Source organism: Salmo trutta, chromosome 34 (assembly GCF_901001165.1).
Source record: "Salmo trutta chromosome 34, fSalTru1.1, whole genome shotgun sequence".
NCBI lineage: Eukaryota > Metazoa > Chordata > Actinopteri > Salmoniformes > Salmonidae > Salmo > Salmo trutta.
The window spans coordinates 19,056,621-19,073,445 of record NC_042990.1 but is presented as its reverse complement, the minus strand read 5'-3'; the positions used below and the strand labels follow the sequence as shown (position 1 = coordinate 19,073,445).

The window sequence follows — 16,825 nt, the reverse complement described above, 5'->3', positions numbered from 1 at the left end:
TATCTACAAACAGGAGCGCTCAACTTGACAACATGCATGCTGTTTTGTTGAATGTTACTCAAAATAACACGGTACTCCTCAAAGCGCTGCAGACCAAAGACGATCAGTTAATGAACACAATGACAAAGTTGGATGATAAATCAGCAGAACTTATTGAAGTTGCTGACCAAATGAATGATGAGAGAACTCAGGTGATGAGGATGGACATATTGATTTCTAAGCAAGCAGAGGAAATCTCATCACTGAATCTCTCGCTCCGTACTCGAGACCTCTATCTGCAAACCATGACAGATAAGTTTGAGACCGAAAGGAGCAGGTGTGACACTCACGTGTCCAAAATTGGTACTCTAAGCGCTCAAGTGGACTCTGCAATGCAGCAGAAGACCACCCTTAGGTACCATCTGGAGGAAGTCCAGAATGGTCACGCTCTACAGCATGACTACCCATCCAAGCAACCGGAGTCCGGTACTCAAAGGAGTGAAGACGATAGGTTTCAGACATTGCCTCCATCATGTGTCCCTCAGTCTTCTCCTCTTGGCCATTCGGCACTGAGTAACATGGAGCCTCTTGGCCAACAAAGCCAAAGCTTGGCTTCTCCTCTTGGCCTGTCGGCCCCAATTTCTCCACAGGATGAAGCCAACCCTCTCCGCCCGCTTGGCGCGGAATACCTTGACAAACTCGTCAAGAATTTCCCCACCTTTGACCCCGTTCCAGGTCAGCCAAACGATACTGAGACGTTCCTAGCTGACATAGAGGACGCGTTGGGTGGCTACCCGAACGCTACGGGTTCTGACAGGGTTTACCTGTTGAAGCGAACGTCGAATAGACACGTGACGAGGTTCATTCGCCTACAACAGCAACACGTGCTAAATGACTACGCTAAACTTGCCACAGCTTTGAAATTAGAATTCAGTGGTTCTGCGACTCGCAAACACGATAGCTTACTGGCTAACACGGTCAAACAAGCTCGAAACGAACACCCACAAGCTTTCTATCTTAGGCTTCGTTCAGCTTACTTTGGCCTACTCACGGAAACAGGAATGGAAGAGCTGTTACCATTCAAACAAATGTTTCTGTCGAACATGTATCCCACCTTCATTACCTACTTGGGCCCTGCAGCCCACGTTGGCTTGCCTATCTTACAACTCAGAGAGCTTGCAAACACAGCTTTTGAGGCATCAAAAGTTCACAACGCTAAGAGCCCTGACCACTCGGTTTTGAAGTTTAACCAGGAGCACTCACTCCAGTTAGAGGGTGCATTATCAGGTATTGGAGCGTCGAGAGATGACGCACAACAACAGTTTCTACCACGAAACCATGATTCCAATAACCTCCGCGGTCGAAATAACTGTAAAGTACGTAGCCATCAACATGACTACCGCTTCAATCGACCCGTTCGCTATGTTCCTGCACCCAACCCACAAAAAGTGTCAGAGCACAAGGGTAACAAAGGGTTGAAGGACGATCAAAACGTAGACCAATGTTCTCCAGAAGTCCCACTACGGGAAGAACTTAAGCGAGAACAATTTGAGAAAAGGGTAAATGATAAGTCACAAGGACTAGACGGGGAATTACCGGACACCAGGTCCGCAGGAATTAACACCCATAGCAAGGACGTTAAAGTTCAAATTTCTCCCGCTCTCATTCAAGACCCTATCCAGGGCCGGCTTGATCAAGAAACAAGCCCCCGGGCTCTGTCTATAGACTCTGATACAAAAGTTGCGAAGATAAAGGTCAAACGCTTCGTTAAAGCCAAGCCCACTCAAAATCGGAGAAGTCAATCTGCTTCCATCTTGAACAGACATGGCACACCACGTCGTTGCGAACGACCACTCCACTTTGTGGGGAATATGTCCACTAACCACGAATCTAAACGGCCTTACCTGGAAACAGTCCTGGAGGACTGCTTAGCTTGTCATGCGCTAATTGATTCGGGTGCGACAATATCACTCATCTCTCAAACATTGTTTGATGATCTCAAAAGGGCTTTGAAGCCAACTAAACGTTGGTTAAAAGTGGAACGATGCGACACTACACTTCGAGGGGTCACTCAGACTACCTCGCCTCTCACATTGAGAGTCATGCTGAAACTACACTTCCAGGACGTATCGCTCCTTCATCCTGTGTATGTTACCAGCCTCGAAACTGTAACCCTGCTATTTGGAGCAGACTTGATGGATCGGTTACTCCCATTGATGGATTGGAAAACCAACCAGGTATGGTCACAGGCCACAGTGCCTTCTCCACTGACCACACTGTCTTCCCCTAACGCTAGCTGCAACGCAGTCCTTCACAAGGAGTATCTGTCGAAAGCACCCCTTGGGAAAAAGACGTTTAGAAACCTCTTGGTACAAAATCCGATCCATGGAGATAGTACGATATCTCGACACATTCCATCAGCCAACCTGATTGACCATTCTTTTCATGATTTCGAGCCAGCTGTCTCTGTGAATAAGCAACTTCCCTCCTCCTCGCAGTCGTGCAATACGGTAGTTGCGATGAACTTCTCTTGCTCTGCGGACACTTCCGCAAGCACTGTGGGCGTCTCAGCAAGAAAAACATTGATGCGCAGAGTACCCTCTGCTTCCGATGATACACCTTCTGCTTTGTTGGGGACTGTCACCCCTTACAATGACACTAATGGCGTCAGTCCAGCAACTGACCCGATGACTCCCACTGGTGAAACACTTTGCGATATCACAGACCGATATCCTCGTCTCAGTTTGCAGGTACAGAAGAGGTTGCCACACGCGGACGCGGTGGTGACTGACAGACCTCGACAGCCACTGAGGGTGTTGAAGCACAAACACCAGGAGATTTGGTTGAAAGGTTACAGCCATTCTCATAATAACGCGGCCACTGACAACTCGTACATAGGGTCCGACCTTTTCGTTTGCGCCTCGGACACCAATACCACCCGCTGGTGGGGGGGTCCCGAGACACAAAGGGGGGGAATAGTAGCCCAGACCCATGATGAGCCTCATCTCGAGGCCGGTGGGGGGGTCGAGACTACGGACAACACCGTACGAGGCCGCCAGAGCATAAATCAAATCTAGTTGTAAACTCCCCTATGAGAACAGTGAGGAGCAGACAGGCCCCTAGACGGGGATTATCTTAGAACACATCTAAGATAGTACTGAGGTGTACCACACTGGTCGTAAAGGAAGTCCAATGGACTTGTCCACCTCCAAAACAAATGGCAACAATAATCATTCCTTGCCATGTGTAGGTTCAACTACAATACAACTAGTAATATGCTCCAATCATGTGTTCCGGTAGATAATATTTCAGAATAAACCGGTAGGACAACTGGACCCCTTGAATACCAGTACCAATACCACAGTCAGTCCAGCAACACTCAGTAAGAGGATTAGTAACCTCACAAGTTAAATTGCTATTGATAATAGCGACATAGGAGTCACTCAGAGTGCAACACGGGGAAGGGAATCTCCATTGCACTCTTCCAATGGTTAACACATGCCACTAATAAATAGAACCCTCCGTTCAGGAGAAAAGTTATTAGAAGTCATGAACCATGATCACACCACGTACGACTGGTCTAATACTTAGAGTACTTCCGTCGTGAGGTTAGCTCCTCCGTGGATAACATAGCTATGAAATAGACTTCATACCTACCGCCACTACAATAGTGGAAGACACCGTGACTTGTAGAAAACTACTACAGACTCCCTTGACACCAATTCTGACTGACCTCCAGGCATTGACCTGAAAATTACCTGACTACGTCAGACTCATTCTGAACAAGTTGTAATCTGCCAGGATACTTGGTTTTCTTCCCTTGACATGCGCGATTGTGTAAGCATAAACGCACATGCACAACGGAACATCCAATTAGGATTTATGCTAGGATCACTTAAGGGTCCAAGCAAAATACCAGCCTTAGTAAAGTTGAACATTTACTTCTAGGCCTTTGACTCTACAGCACTCACCAGTTTTCTAACCAGAAGTCCATAGGTCACCCCTGTAGACTGCCCAAAACTAGTGCCTTACAGCTGTAGACTTATCATATAGTTGTCAACTTAGGATAGTACCCTAAGCGCCACCCCGCAAATTAGGAAAGCCCTAAATATGTCATTAGACAATGCCATGATAGGGTCATTTTGCCAAGACCATGGACGTAGATAGAATACAGTCCAATTAGATGATTAAGGTGGCATAACTATATTTTGTTTTGTTTATGCTTTCATTCATTTTGTTTCATTTTCTTCGGCACATAGAAAGTGATAGAGCCATAAACAACTCCCCCATACAACCATCAGTTAGTGCCACAACGCCGCTCATTTGGGGGGAAATGTAATGATATATTTCATGAGTGTGTGTGCGTTGTTAACATCTGCCTAAGTTACTGCCCAGATATTCCAGTCTGGACGACTAGACGACGGGTCCGGAACGGCGATCCCAATCCGGACATCCGCTGCCGAGTCATGGAGCGGACTTCTTCATTTGCAGACACCCTACCCGGGTCGACCGCCAGATGGGGACCACAACGATGATCCACAACCAGGACAACCCACGTTCATTTTTATGTTGGTTTATAACATGCAGGTTAATCGCAAGATTGAACCCAACATGGGGGGACTGTCATGACGTTGGCCTGTGGGTAAGGTTTATGACCCCCCCCATAAATACCTTTCTCCCTTCCCCTCTCTTACTGACCCTACTGAAGGACTGCTGTCCTGTTAAATATAGAGAGTCTGGGAACATCAAACAAATGGGGAAAGGAACCATATTTTGGTAATAAAACCAGTTGGAAATATGCTTGATAACGTAATGAGTATGGAGGTCAGTTCATTGTTATCTGGGACATTATGATTGATGACAGGACGACATAAACTGTACCTGAGAAAGTATACACCCTCTAGTTATCAGAGTCACATGGAATTGTTATGCAATTGAAATGTTTGATATTGAAATTGTTTGTTAGGAGATTAAATGTAATTTTAGCTTCCAAATGAGAGAATTGGGTTTTCATAAGGAAAGTGCCCTGCTCGATCAGTGGCCCAAACCTGTGAAGAGACAGGGGTTATAAACGATGAAACACCTCCTTCCCCCCTCTCCACTATATAAGCCTTTGACGAAAAGATAACCAGTAGTTCCAGTACGGGAGGTCTGCAGTCTCTACGTTAGAAGGACACACATGTAAAGGACAGAACTAAGCCAACCTCGGCGTGAGCTATGGTATGAACTGGTATGAACTTCGAGCTTATTCACTACAGAAGTGATACTTCCTAACCGTTGAGTTAGCAGCTGCCGCTGCTAACGTGGGCTAGGAAAGGACGGACGACGGATCCAGTCTAACAACCAGACGAAGATACCACCACGTATCCAATTTACCACCATTGACATTCTTCCACTATAGGAAGATCTGTTGGCCAACCTGGCCAGCATCTACGACCAATCTACCGAAGCGCAGCTCAGAGTAAATATTTATTGCATTTTCCTTTTCCAAATGGGCGGTAATTTAGAATGCATAAGATAATGTATTTACGATAGCATAGCTGCTGTTTCTTTGTTCCTAAATCTTCCCGCTCTTTCATTCAAGCCCAACCCCCTTTCCTTTGTGTAACCAGGTTCCGTCCACCAGGACGTTTTCTGTATGACATCATTGGTGTTCTGTGTATTTGTAATTCTGTGTGATTAGTTAGGTATTTAGTAAATAAATAATTAAACCCAATTTTGTATTGCTGATTCAACTTGTTAGCCAGGGTTCGTGAAGATAACCAAGAATTTACAACTTTCATTATGAGACTGAAAATAAGATAAGGGTTAATATTGACTGCTATCGATGTAAAATATTACTAAGTATTTTAAGAGTTTATTCGGAAGATAACGGCTCTATAAACGTTCTTCCGTGGTGCCCCGACTTTCTAGTTAATTACATTTACATGATTAGCTTAATCAGGTAATATTAATTACAGAGAAATCATTTTATAAGTTAGCATGTCATATCACTTAATCCGGCATAGCCAAAGACACGACACCACTGTACCTTCTCCGCTATGCAATCTGGTTTCCGAGCTGGTCATGAGTGCACCTCAAGGGTGCTCAAGGTCCTAAACGATATCATAACCGCCATCGACAAAAGACAATACTGTGCAGCCGTATTCATCGAGCTGGCCAAGGCTTTAGACTCTGTCCATCACCGCATTCTTATCGGCAGAATCAACAGCCTTGGTTTCTCAAATGACTGCCTCGCCTGGTTCACCAGCTACTTCTCAGACAGAGTTCAGTGTGTCAAATCGGAGGGCCTGCTGTCCGGACCTCTGGCAGTCTCTAAGGGGGTGCCACAGGGTTCAATCCTCGGGCCGACTCTTTTCTCTGTTTACATCAATGATGTCGCTCTTGCGGCATGTGATTCTCTGATCCACCTCTACGCAGATGACACCATTCTGTATACCTCTGGCCCTTCTTTGGATACTGTGTTAACTAACCTCCTGACGAGCTTCAATGCCATATAACTCTCCTTCCGTGGCCTCCAACTGCTCTTAAATGCAAGTAAAACTAAATGCATGCTCTTCAACCAATCGCTGCCCGCACCTGCCCGCCTGCCTGAGCATTTCTGGTCTGCGGTTGTGAGGCCGTTTGGACGTACTGCCAAATTCTCTAAAACAACGTTGGAGGCGGCTTATGGTAGAATCATGAACATCCAATACTCTGGCAAGAGCTCTGGTGGACATTCCTGCAGTCAGCATGTCAATTGCACGCTCCCTCAAAACTTGAGACGTCTGAGACATTGTGCTGTGTGACAAAACTGCACATTTTAGAGCGTTCTTTTATTATCCCCAGCACAAACTGCACCTATGTAATTATCATGCTGTTTAATCAGCTTCTTGATATGGATGGATTATCTTGGCAAAGGAGAAATGCTCACTAACAGGGATGTAAACAAATTTGTACACAGAATGAGAGAAATAAGCTTTTTGTGCATATGGAACATTTCTGGGATCTTTTATTTCAGCTCATGAAACATGGGACCAACACTTTACATGTTGTGTTGATATTTCTGTTCAGTGTACAAACGAACATGACACTTGAGGCTCTGTGTGATATGTGGAAACATGTTTATTTCAACATTATAAAGAACTTTTAAACAATGGCAACACTGCCATGTTGCACTAAGCCCTGCTGTTGGAAAAACCATGAGTGTCCTACTTCCGGCTGTCGCAGATGCATCTCCCTCGACTTCACTACTCGACTTTCATCTTGCCTTACCACTCAAAAACGAGCCCAATATCTCCGGTGCTGCTTGTGGCAAAACCAACATTTAAGCAATGCATGCTCTATGGTACTCAAACCTGAATTACCCAGATTTGAGGTAGCTAACAAAGCCTTCGAGTTGAAGGCATATAACACTTACAGTATGTACAGTTGTATGCTCAATATCATAACACTGTCAGCCACCTCTAGGAGAATATGTCCTATACATGTAGTAGAAATCAGTTGCATTGTAAGAATATATGTATCGACTTGACTACACCCAAAAGACGTGTGGCACATTGTAGCAAAACATTGAGCAACCAAAACGAGTGTTTCAGTTCAGCTAGTACCTGCCTGGTTTCAGCCCGTTTGGTTCCTAGTGACTACACCCGTGGTGTATGACTGCAGGTCCACCAATAACAGACGCATTCAAAAGCACATAATAAATAAATCCATCAAACGTCTTACGAAGATTTAATGTACATTTATTCTTAACACATGGAACATATAGTATAAAGATTTCATACTGAAGAAATTATATTCATTAAGCCAAAAAAAGGAAAAAATTTTGAATTTACATCAAGTCTTTAGCTACATCGTCTGAAATACAAATATGCAGAATCCATATCACTGGAAAAACAAAATTGAAACGGTTTATTTCTTCATCAGGGGTCTTGCTTTGTTGTTTATGTAGCTGAAATGGAACCGTAGCAGACATGGTTTCAGTCATGTTAGACTCAGGGGTACTGGAGACAAATTTAAACTTGATCTGTGTGTGTCGCAGGGGTGTGTGTGTGGGGGGGGTCGGGGGGCATTGCGAAGGAGTCCCTGTAGCGAGAGACAGGCGGGTGGGTCGGGGGTGAGGGGTCAAAAGGTTAGGTAATCCCATGGCGAAATCTCACTTGAGTGTAACCTTTAATTCATCGAAGATTAAAAGTGGTGAAGCGCAACAGAAGGGTTAGAGAGAAAGGAAGAGGTGTAATGTACATCATATATACACTGCAGTCGGGACTGCCTCTAGAGCAGAGGAGCAGTCCCAAGAGGTGACTTCTTTTATAAGGGTCAAGTCATACAATCGAGGGACAGAGAAGAGGTCGGGGTGTTGTAAGGTTCACGATACTTTGGGGGGAAAGCCTTTTGTCATCTCTCTCAGTTTAACTAAAATCATTTTGAAAAACTACAGTTTTCTGCCAAGCCAGCGTATCTCAGTGTGAAACAGTATTATTACAGTATGTTTACAGTTGTTTTTAAGGTGTACAGTACAGAAGAAAAAATCCTACAATCTACTGCACAGGCCTCCCCATTGAAGACGTGTCTGTCTGTCTGTCTGTTCACAGCTGATAACCTGGGTCGTGTAGGGCTGAGTATATAGCATCCAAGTTACAGCAGGATACCAAACCAGTCCAGGAGTCTGTTTCACCGTACATGAACTAAAAACAGTGTTTCCCCGTCCATGCCCGCCTTGCTCACCCCCCCTGCCAAACCCATGGGAGGAGAACGTGGGTATACACCCCAAACTCACTGGAAACGAGACAGCAATTTTGGTTACAGTTATGTTTTCTTTTATATTTTCATTAAAAAAGTTGTTTGCCGCAGGGCAGCTCCCTCCCTCCCTTCTTCCCGACCCTCCATCCATACCAGGGTCCCATCTGATCGGTCTTATCACGTCAGTTTCTGTATTCCAGAATGTTTAACTCCAGCGCTACTTCAGTAAATCCGTCCTTTAGTGAGAACCAGGGGGTAGAAAGGGTAGACAGTGGAATCCGAGGTGATTTTGCATAAATTAAAAAAAGGACAGTCAGTTTTGCTTTTAGTTCTCTCTTCCACTCACACTCAACAGACACACACAAAAAGAAAAGGGGGGGAGAACGGGGCGGGGGAACAGAAAGCGAAGCTGAAGCCCCCACGGCTGTCATGACTGGCCAATCAGAAAGAGTACGTCACAGATCACATGGGACACCAGAGAGTTCATGAGTGGTGAGACAGAGATGTCCAGTAGGCGGGACTCGTACAGGGTGAACTCTGAGTGGTTCTCCTCCACCTTAGCCATGGCGTGCAGGGCGCGGGCCGCTCGCCGCATCATGTCCACGCTAGTGGGCTCAAAGTGCGCCCCCTGTAGGTGCATCATGGAACTCTGGCTCTGCTGGTACTGTGTGGCTGCTAGACTGTCCTCCAGGAAGCCCAGGAGGTTACCTACGCTGGCCTTCTGCACGGCGATAGCCCTGGCTGCCATGCTGTCTCCCTGGGCCAGGTTGGCTAGTAAGACCACAGACATCTCTCTGCAGACAGCCACCTTCCTCTCCCCGACCAGACGCACCAGTGTCCCGTACAGCTTCTCCAGCCGGCTGAACGGCGGCGTGGCCAGGATAAGGTCCACGTTGTTGTCCTGGATGCTCAGTTTGCTGAGGGTCTCCAGTACCAGTCTCTGGGGGGATAGGGCCCCATGGGGCCCCAGCATGGGGAAAGGGTCCAGGGCCTCGGCCGAAGGACAAACAGCCCAATGAAGCAGGCCGTCCAGCAGGGGCAGACAGATGCTCTCTGGGTAGATGGACAAGTCCAACTGGCCGGAGATGTTAGCCAGAGTGACCAGGCAGTTCTCCCTGAGGACCTCCAGACAGTCCCACCACCACTCGTCCCTCTCACAGCTCACCCTCTCATCCTCCTCTTCCTCCTTCTCGTAGGTGACGGGGGCCTGTTTCCTCTCTGGGTGACGGTGGTGGAGCAGAACCAGACGTCCCAGCAGCAGCAGCAGCCCCGGGTGTTTGGACATCTCCAGGTCGTTGCCGGGGATGAAGGACAGCGAGCGGACGATGTTGGAGACGCAGACACAGCGGCGGGCCAGGGTGTCCTGCCAGTCCGACAGCGTGCTCAGTGGGGTCTCGTCCTTGCTGTGAGGCTCGTCCTCCAGGATGGTGAGGTTGCGGCGGCTCTGCTGCGCTTGGCGGATGGAGAACAGGAACTTCCCCCCGTTCTCCTTCTGCTCCTCGGCTGCTCCTCGCACCGCCTCCTCCGTCACCGAGCCCGGCCGGGCCGACAGGACGTCGTCGATGGTGGCAGTGACCGTGGCGGGCGTGGTTGGGGTGGAGGTCTTGGTGGTCTGCTCCTCCTTGCCAGGCTTAGTAGTGTTCTCTGGGTCCTCCGACACCGTCGCCGGCACGGTGACCTTCTTTCTACTCTCGGTGGCTGATGGCAGCACCCGTTTCCGCTGCTTGAGGAGGTCGAACCGGCTCTCGAAGTGAGTCTGGATGTGTTCCGTGGTGTCCCCCCCGCCGATGCTCCAGTGGATTAGTCCGCTGTCAAAGCTCTGCCGCCGGCCTAGCTTACTGGAACGGCCCCCAGGGAAGGGATCTTTCTTACGCACCATCTTGATGGGCAGCTTGTCGAACTTACTGGCCTGTTTGGGTTTCTCCTGTAGGAGGCTGAGGTTCTGGGGGGCCGAGGAGGTGGAAGAAGACTCTCCTCCTTCCCTCTCCTTCTCCTCCTCCGCTGTCGACTTCTCAGTCGTGGATTTCTCCTCTTCCTCCTCCTTTTTCACCTGGACCTGCTGCGACGAGGTGGTGGTGTCTGCGTTGCTCTTCCTCTCGTCTTCCTCTTCTTCGTCCTCTTCCTCCTCCATGTCCTCCTGCTCGGGCAGCTCTTCATCAGACCAGTCTTCGTCGGCAGCATGCGGGTCGATGAGCGTCCGCTGGCCAGGGTCTCCCACCTCATACTCCTTCAGGATGCCAAAGATCTGGATGAGGCAGCGTCTGAAATACTCCACTACCAGCTCCAGGAACCCAGGCAGCTGAGAGGAGACAGGACAGCATGTAGTTAGACATCCACATCAACGTCAAATGAATCACGCATGAATTCTTTATACAGAGATGTGATCAAGACAACCTAGAAAATCTGAACAGAGGATAATGTCAGACAATACATACTGACATTTTGAAGTTTTATTACAATGCTTCTTAGAGAAGATTACTGTATCATCTGGTAAGATACCGACTTCATAATGTAATATTTTAAAATGTATTATGGGTGTTTCATCAATCTAACGCTTGTTGGAACTCACCTGGCAGAGGTTGAAAGTAGAAATGCTGTTGTCATCGTAGAGTAGAATATTAATGGTGTCCAAGGCCCACGTGCTCTCTGCTAGTAAGCCTGACTTCAGTGACATCATCACTCTCCAGGCCTCTGGCGTGCCTGAGGGAACAGAAAATACAGCAGAGACTGATACAGGATGATGGTACTACTTCATTAGAATTACCTCACTTGAAAATGACATATTTAGGAGCAATGTTCCCTCTGAGCTGCCGTGCAGAAGAAATTCCAGGTCGCTCAAAGGCGCAAGAGATTGAACTTCACTGAGTTCGCCCCATTAGTTTGCACTATATAGATACTTTTTTTTCTGTGATCGAATCAACATTATATCAGTCCCTTTTCAATGCAACAAACCAAAACAAATCGAACTTCGCAAGATTGAGTCTGTGATTTTGTTGTAGACAGAGCCAGAGTGCAACAAAGTAGAATTTGGATGGGAAGCCCATGGGGGTTTTTTCAATCACCCGCAATTGAATGAATGCGCTTTTTATATTTCAGATCAGAATATTTGTTGATATTCTTTGCTAGTTAGTGAGTTATTAGTATAGATCAGCAATGGAGAGTTACTGCTTACTACATGAGCACAAAATGTGTAGGCTACATTTCAAGCTGTCATTGAAAAGCCATTCAGGTATAAAGTTTGTCTTAATTAAAGAGGCAGTGTAGTATTTTGAGACAGGCTTGATTATGCAAATAAGACAATAGGCAGAGTGGAAGCTTACATTGTTCAATTCTTTGTATGGTAATAATAATTCATCATATTTTGTAGTGGTTTCTTGCATCATAAAATACAATACAATGCAATTCTCAGTCATCTATTTGGCCCATGGTGTTACAGACCAAGTAAAAAAATATGAATATCAAGCCCTTCATAATGTAAAAACCTTTTTAAAAGTCTCATGTGATGTAGGTCTGCATTGAACACCACATATATGCTTCTGTAGTCTATATCATAGAAATCAAAATCTATTTCCATGTGAAAATATTATGGGATTTGCTCCAGTGGTTTTGTTGGACGGCCTACATTATGATCAAACAGCCACAGCCTACTGTCTAAAACTGAAAGGGTACAGCCTATTGGCTACTGTCTAAAACAGGAAGGGTACAGCCTATTGGCTACTGTCTAAAACAGGAAGGGTACAGCCTATTGGCTACTGTCTAAAACTGGAAGGGTACAGCCTATTGGCTACTGTCTAAAACTGGAAGGGTACAGCCTATTGGCTGCTGTCTAAAACTGGAAGGGTACAGCCTATTGGCTACTGTCTAAAACAGGAAGGGTACAGCCTATTGGCTACTGTCTAAAACTGGAAGGGTACAGCCTATTGGCTACTGTCTAAAACAGGAAGGGTACAGCCTATTGGCTACTGTCTAAAACAGGAAGGGTACAGCCTATTGGCTACTGTCTAAAACAGGAAGGGTACAGCCTATTGGCTACTGTCTAAAACAGGAAGGGTACAGCCTATTGGCTACTGTCTAAAACAGGAAGGGTACAGCCTATTGGCTACTGTCTAAAACAGGAAGGGTACAGCCTATTGGCTACTGTCTAAAACAGGAAGGGTACAGCCTCAGTGTTCACTGTAAACGAGCGCAAGAAGTTGGCCAAAATTCTAACAACGTTCAAGTTTCCTCTCACAATACCTAAAATGTGCTCAGTGTCCCAGAAATTTGAGGGAACATTGTTTAGGAGTATAATAATTATTTAAAAATAATTGTTTGTTTTTTAAGAAACAGTGTGGGTGACTGCTAAACATTGAATATCCTTAAAATGGCAAGTTTTGGGTGAAAACAAATCAGTCAACACTTTCATACCGATGTCTTTCATGGTGAGTCGTCCTCGGGGTTTGAGGATGGGTTGGGAGGCCTCCACCGACCCTGGGGGGAAGGCTATGTCCCGCCTGATGAGGGGGGGCTGCACAGGGGCCTGGCCTATGTGAGACGCGGGCACGGGGGGCCCCGCCTTCTGCATCTTGATGCCTGAGTGCATGTATGGAGACTTGGAGGGGGACGTCCGGCTTTCCATGGGGCGGGGCATGGGGGCAGGGCTGGACACCTGAGAAATATGGTTCTGGGAGCTCTGATAGCTGGACTGCAGGGGTCTGGACATGGGGGGACCCGAGCCCCCCGGCCCGTAGGGGGACTGTCTCTGGCTGGGGTGTCCAGGCCACTGGCCCTCATGGTTCATCCGCTGGTCAGCCCCTGGCATCATCTCCTCAGAGCGGTTCATGCCGTGGTAGCCCTGAGGGGGGCCCTGGCCAGGTCCTGGAGGCCCCTGGCGGTTGGGGTAGTTGGGGTAACCCATTTCATTGCGTCCCTGCCACATGGGGCCCTGGGGGCCGTCAGGGGCTGCCTGCATAGGGCTGCCCATCATCTGGGGAGGCATGGGGGACTGGGAGTTGGGGCCCCCGCTGGAGGGTCCCCGGTCTCGGCCGAAGGGGAAAGGGAACTGGCCCTGGGGGCCAGGTGGTCGGCGGTCAGAGCCGGGGTAGCCTGCGTTGTACTGATTGTACATGTCTTGTTGGCCCTGGGGGCCCCCGGAGGGCTGGGGCCCTGGCTGCTGCTGACCGCTGAAGGGGACATTGTACATCCCATCCCCCTCATGACGCTTCACTGGGGGACCGTAGCCCCCGTCCACTGGAGGACGCTTGTAGTTCTGAACACATACAGACATATTGTTAGCATCTCAATATCAAACCAATGGATTATATATCCAGCATGTACATATTGATTATGGATTCAATACATTTCACTACGTTATTATATGCATTTTTTACATTCATATCGTATCAATACAACATCCCATATTCATTTCACTGAATAAGTTATAGCGCTAAATGCAAGTGAACATTTACACGGCTTCTGAAGCAGATATGGGTACACAAAGAGAGCAGTGGACATGTTCTTACAGGTTGTTGCTGTGGAAACATTCCTGGCTGCTGATTGGGGTAGGGGCCACCAGGTGGCGCTCCTTGACCAGGATACTGATTACCATAGGAATCATGCCTGGAACACAACACACAAGGTTAACAAATTAACACTTCGGCAAATGAAATGCAGCAGAACTTAACTAAAATAAACTACACAGAAAACACAAAATCATAGAAAGCAAATGCTTGATTAGATAACATAAGGTCACACCAACATCAAAGCCTTCTTGAGAAAAGACAGTAGCGTATTTAACATGTATAAGATCCTGTATGTGATTTACCGTAATTTCCGGACTATTGAGCGCACCTGAATATAAGCCGCACCCACTGAATTAAAAAATATATATTATTTTGAACATAAATAAGCCGCACATGTCTATAAGCCGCAGGTGCCTACCGGTACATTGAAACAAATGAACTTTACACAGGCTTTAACGAAACACGGCTTGTAACAAAAATAAATAGGCTTTAACGAAACACTGCTTGTAACAAAAATAAATAGGCTTTAACGAAACACTGCTTGTAACAAAAATAAATAGGCTTTAACGAAACACGGCTTGTAACAAAAATAAATAGGCTTTAACGAAACACTGCTTGTAACAAAAATAAATAGGCTTTAACGAAACACGGCTTGTAACAAAAATAAATAGGCTTTAACGAAACACCGCTTGTAACAAAAATAAATAGGCTTTAACGAAACACCGCTTGTAACAAAAATAAATAGGCTTTAACGAAACACCGCTTGTAACAAAAATAAATAGGCTTTAACGAAACACCGCTTGTAACAAAAAATTTAAAATTAGCAGTAAACAGTAGCCTACCAAGAAAGTCATTGCTCCAGATCAAGCTCCCGTGCAGCAGCTCTATTTCCTTTTCCAACAGCCAGATCAATCGCCTTCAACTTGAAAGCTGCATCATATGCATTTCTCCGTATCTTTGCCATGATGAGGGTGACAAAATGACTACCGTAATCAGAATGATGGGAAGTTTGAGAGCGCTCGATTTAATCTAAACAGTAAACAAAAAAGTTGTTTGACCTTAACCCGTTCGGCAATTTCATTGGTCTAATGAAAGCTTCATGCCGCCAAAAAACTGAGCACGTCACAGAATGTGTTTTTTTTAAAGAAATGTATTTGAATGCGGGAAAAATCCATATATTAGCCGCGTCATTGTTTAAGCCGCGAAGTTCAAAGCGTGGGAAAAAATAGCGGCTTATAGTCCGGAAATTACGGTAGCCCCGTTTAAGGTACTGACCGTTGCTGCGGTGGGGGTCGGCTAGGGGAGTACATCCCTGAGTCGGCCCCTGAAGGCATCAGGTTGGGCTGGGGGGCCCCAGGACCCATACTGACGTCAGGACCCATCCCTGGCTCCTGTCTCCTGTCATATCCAGGTCCGTAGGGGTACTGTTGTCTCAGACCCATCTGCATGTTGGGGCCCATGGGCCCTGGGGGGCCTCTGTTGAACTGCCCCTCCATACCACTGTTAGGGCCCGGCCCTGGAGTCATGAATTGCTCTCCAGCTGCAGAGAGTTAGGGTTGAACAGTGTCTCAGTATTGTATGGTACAAGTCTGTCTAGGCCACTTAGCAGATGGTTAGAGCCCAGCACAACCAACAGTCTTGGTGTTGTTAGCACCACGCTCTTAACCAACTCAGCCACACATGATATACAACATACTCAGAGTCTTCGTACAGTATTGTTGAATCATTTTCCTTATTTCCAAATAACATCTCTAAAAGCCAGTTAGACCTATCGCTCACCTTTCCTCATGCCACCAAAGGGGTCCTTGTTGGATTCGTAGGGCCCCATGTTGCCCACCATCTCCGGACCGCCCATCCCAGGCTGGTAGCTGTTGGGGGTCATAGAGTTCCGTCTGGCAAATGCCGGGTCAACCCCGTCTGCAAACGGGTCCTGCAGCCTACAGGGAGGAGGGGAGAGAGAGAGGGAGGAGGAGGGGAGAGAGAGAGGGAGGAGGAGGGGAGAAAAGGGAGGAGGGAAAGAGAGGCATTTAAAAAGAGAGAAAAACAGAGTTAATTACCCAAAAAACAAACGAGCTAAATAACATGTTGAATTGTGTTGTTAGTTTGGTTCCCCTTGAATGGAGGGGAAGGGTAGGAGATTGTTGTCAGGTGTAGCAGAGAGGATGTTTTCAGACAGTAGTTGAGTGTGTGTCATGGGTACCTGACGGGCATCGGGGGCATCTGGCTGTGAGGGGTGGAGGCTGGGGTGGGGGGCTTCTGGTCTCCTCCCTCCGCCATGGAACTGCTGGTGGACTGGGGGGTCTGGGGGCCCTGCAGAGATCCAGACCCAGCTGCAACACACATACACACGTCACAGCGCTGAATGCCACTGAACGCCCACGCACAGCTTCAGCTGTGTTATAGAAGAGACTCAGTGAGAGAAAGAGAGACCAGCCATGTTAAGAGACTAAACCGTATCTCTCCCTCTCATGCTGCTGCTGTTGGCTAGCTCAAACCCTATTAACTCATTCCCATGCTACACACACACACACACACACACAGCGGTGCTGAATACTTCAGCACATCTCAGCATGCCTTGCTGCTGGCATCACAAAGGCACCAGGAAACACTGAGGTAAAGTC

The 16,825-nt window shown here is 47.1% G+C and overlaps 1 protein-coding gene across 2 annotated transcripts in view; it reads right to left on the bottom strand.

The window, feature by feature from the left end:
- Nucleotides 1–7,061: 7,061 nt before the first annotated feature.
- The window catches only part of arid1ab (AT-rich interactive domain 1Ab), a 160,893-nt gene continuing 151,129 nt past the window's right edge, over nucleotides 7,062–16,825 (bottom strand). For both annotated transcript variants that reach the window (XM_029732110.1, XM_029732111.1), the window contains exons 13-19: nucleotides 16,405–16,534; nucleotides 15,984–16,141; nucleotides 15,480–15,744; nucleotides 14,205–14,301; nucleotides 13,111–13,951; nucleotides 11,273–11,403; nucleotides 7,062–11,002 (exon numbers count right to left, since the gene is read on the bottom strand). In XM_029732110.1, coding sequence (XP_029587970.1) covers nucleotides 9,131–11,002; nucleotides 11,273–11,403; nucleotides 13,111–13,951; nucleotides 14,205–14,301; nucleotides 15,480–15,744; nucleotides 15,984–16,141; nucleotides 16,405–16,534 — 3,494 coding nt within the window. In that variant the 3' untranslated portion in view covers nucleotides 7,062–9,130. The remainder of the gene's footprint in view (nucleotides 11,003–11,272; nucleotides 11,404–13,110; nucleotides 13,952–14,204; nucleotides 14,302–15,479; nucleotides 15,745–15,983; nucleotides 16,142–16,404; nucleotides 16,535–16,825) is intronic.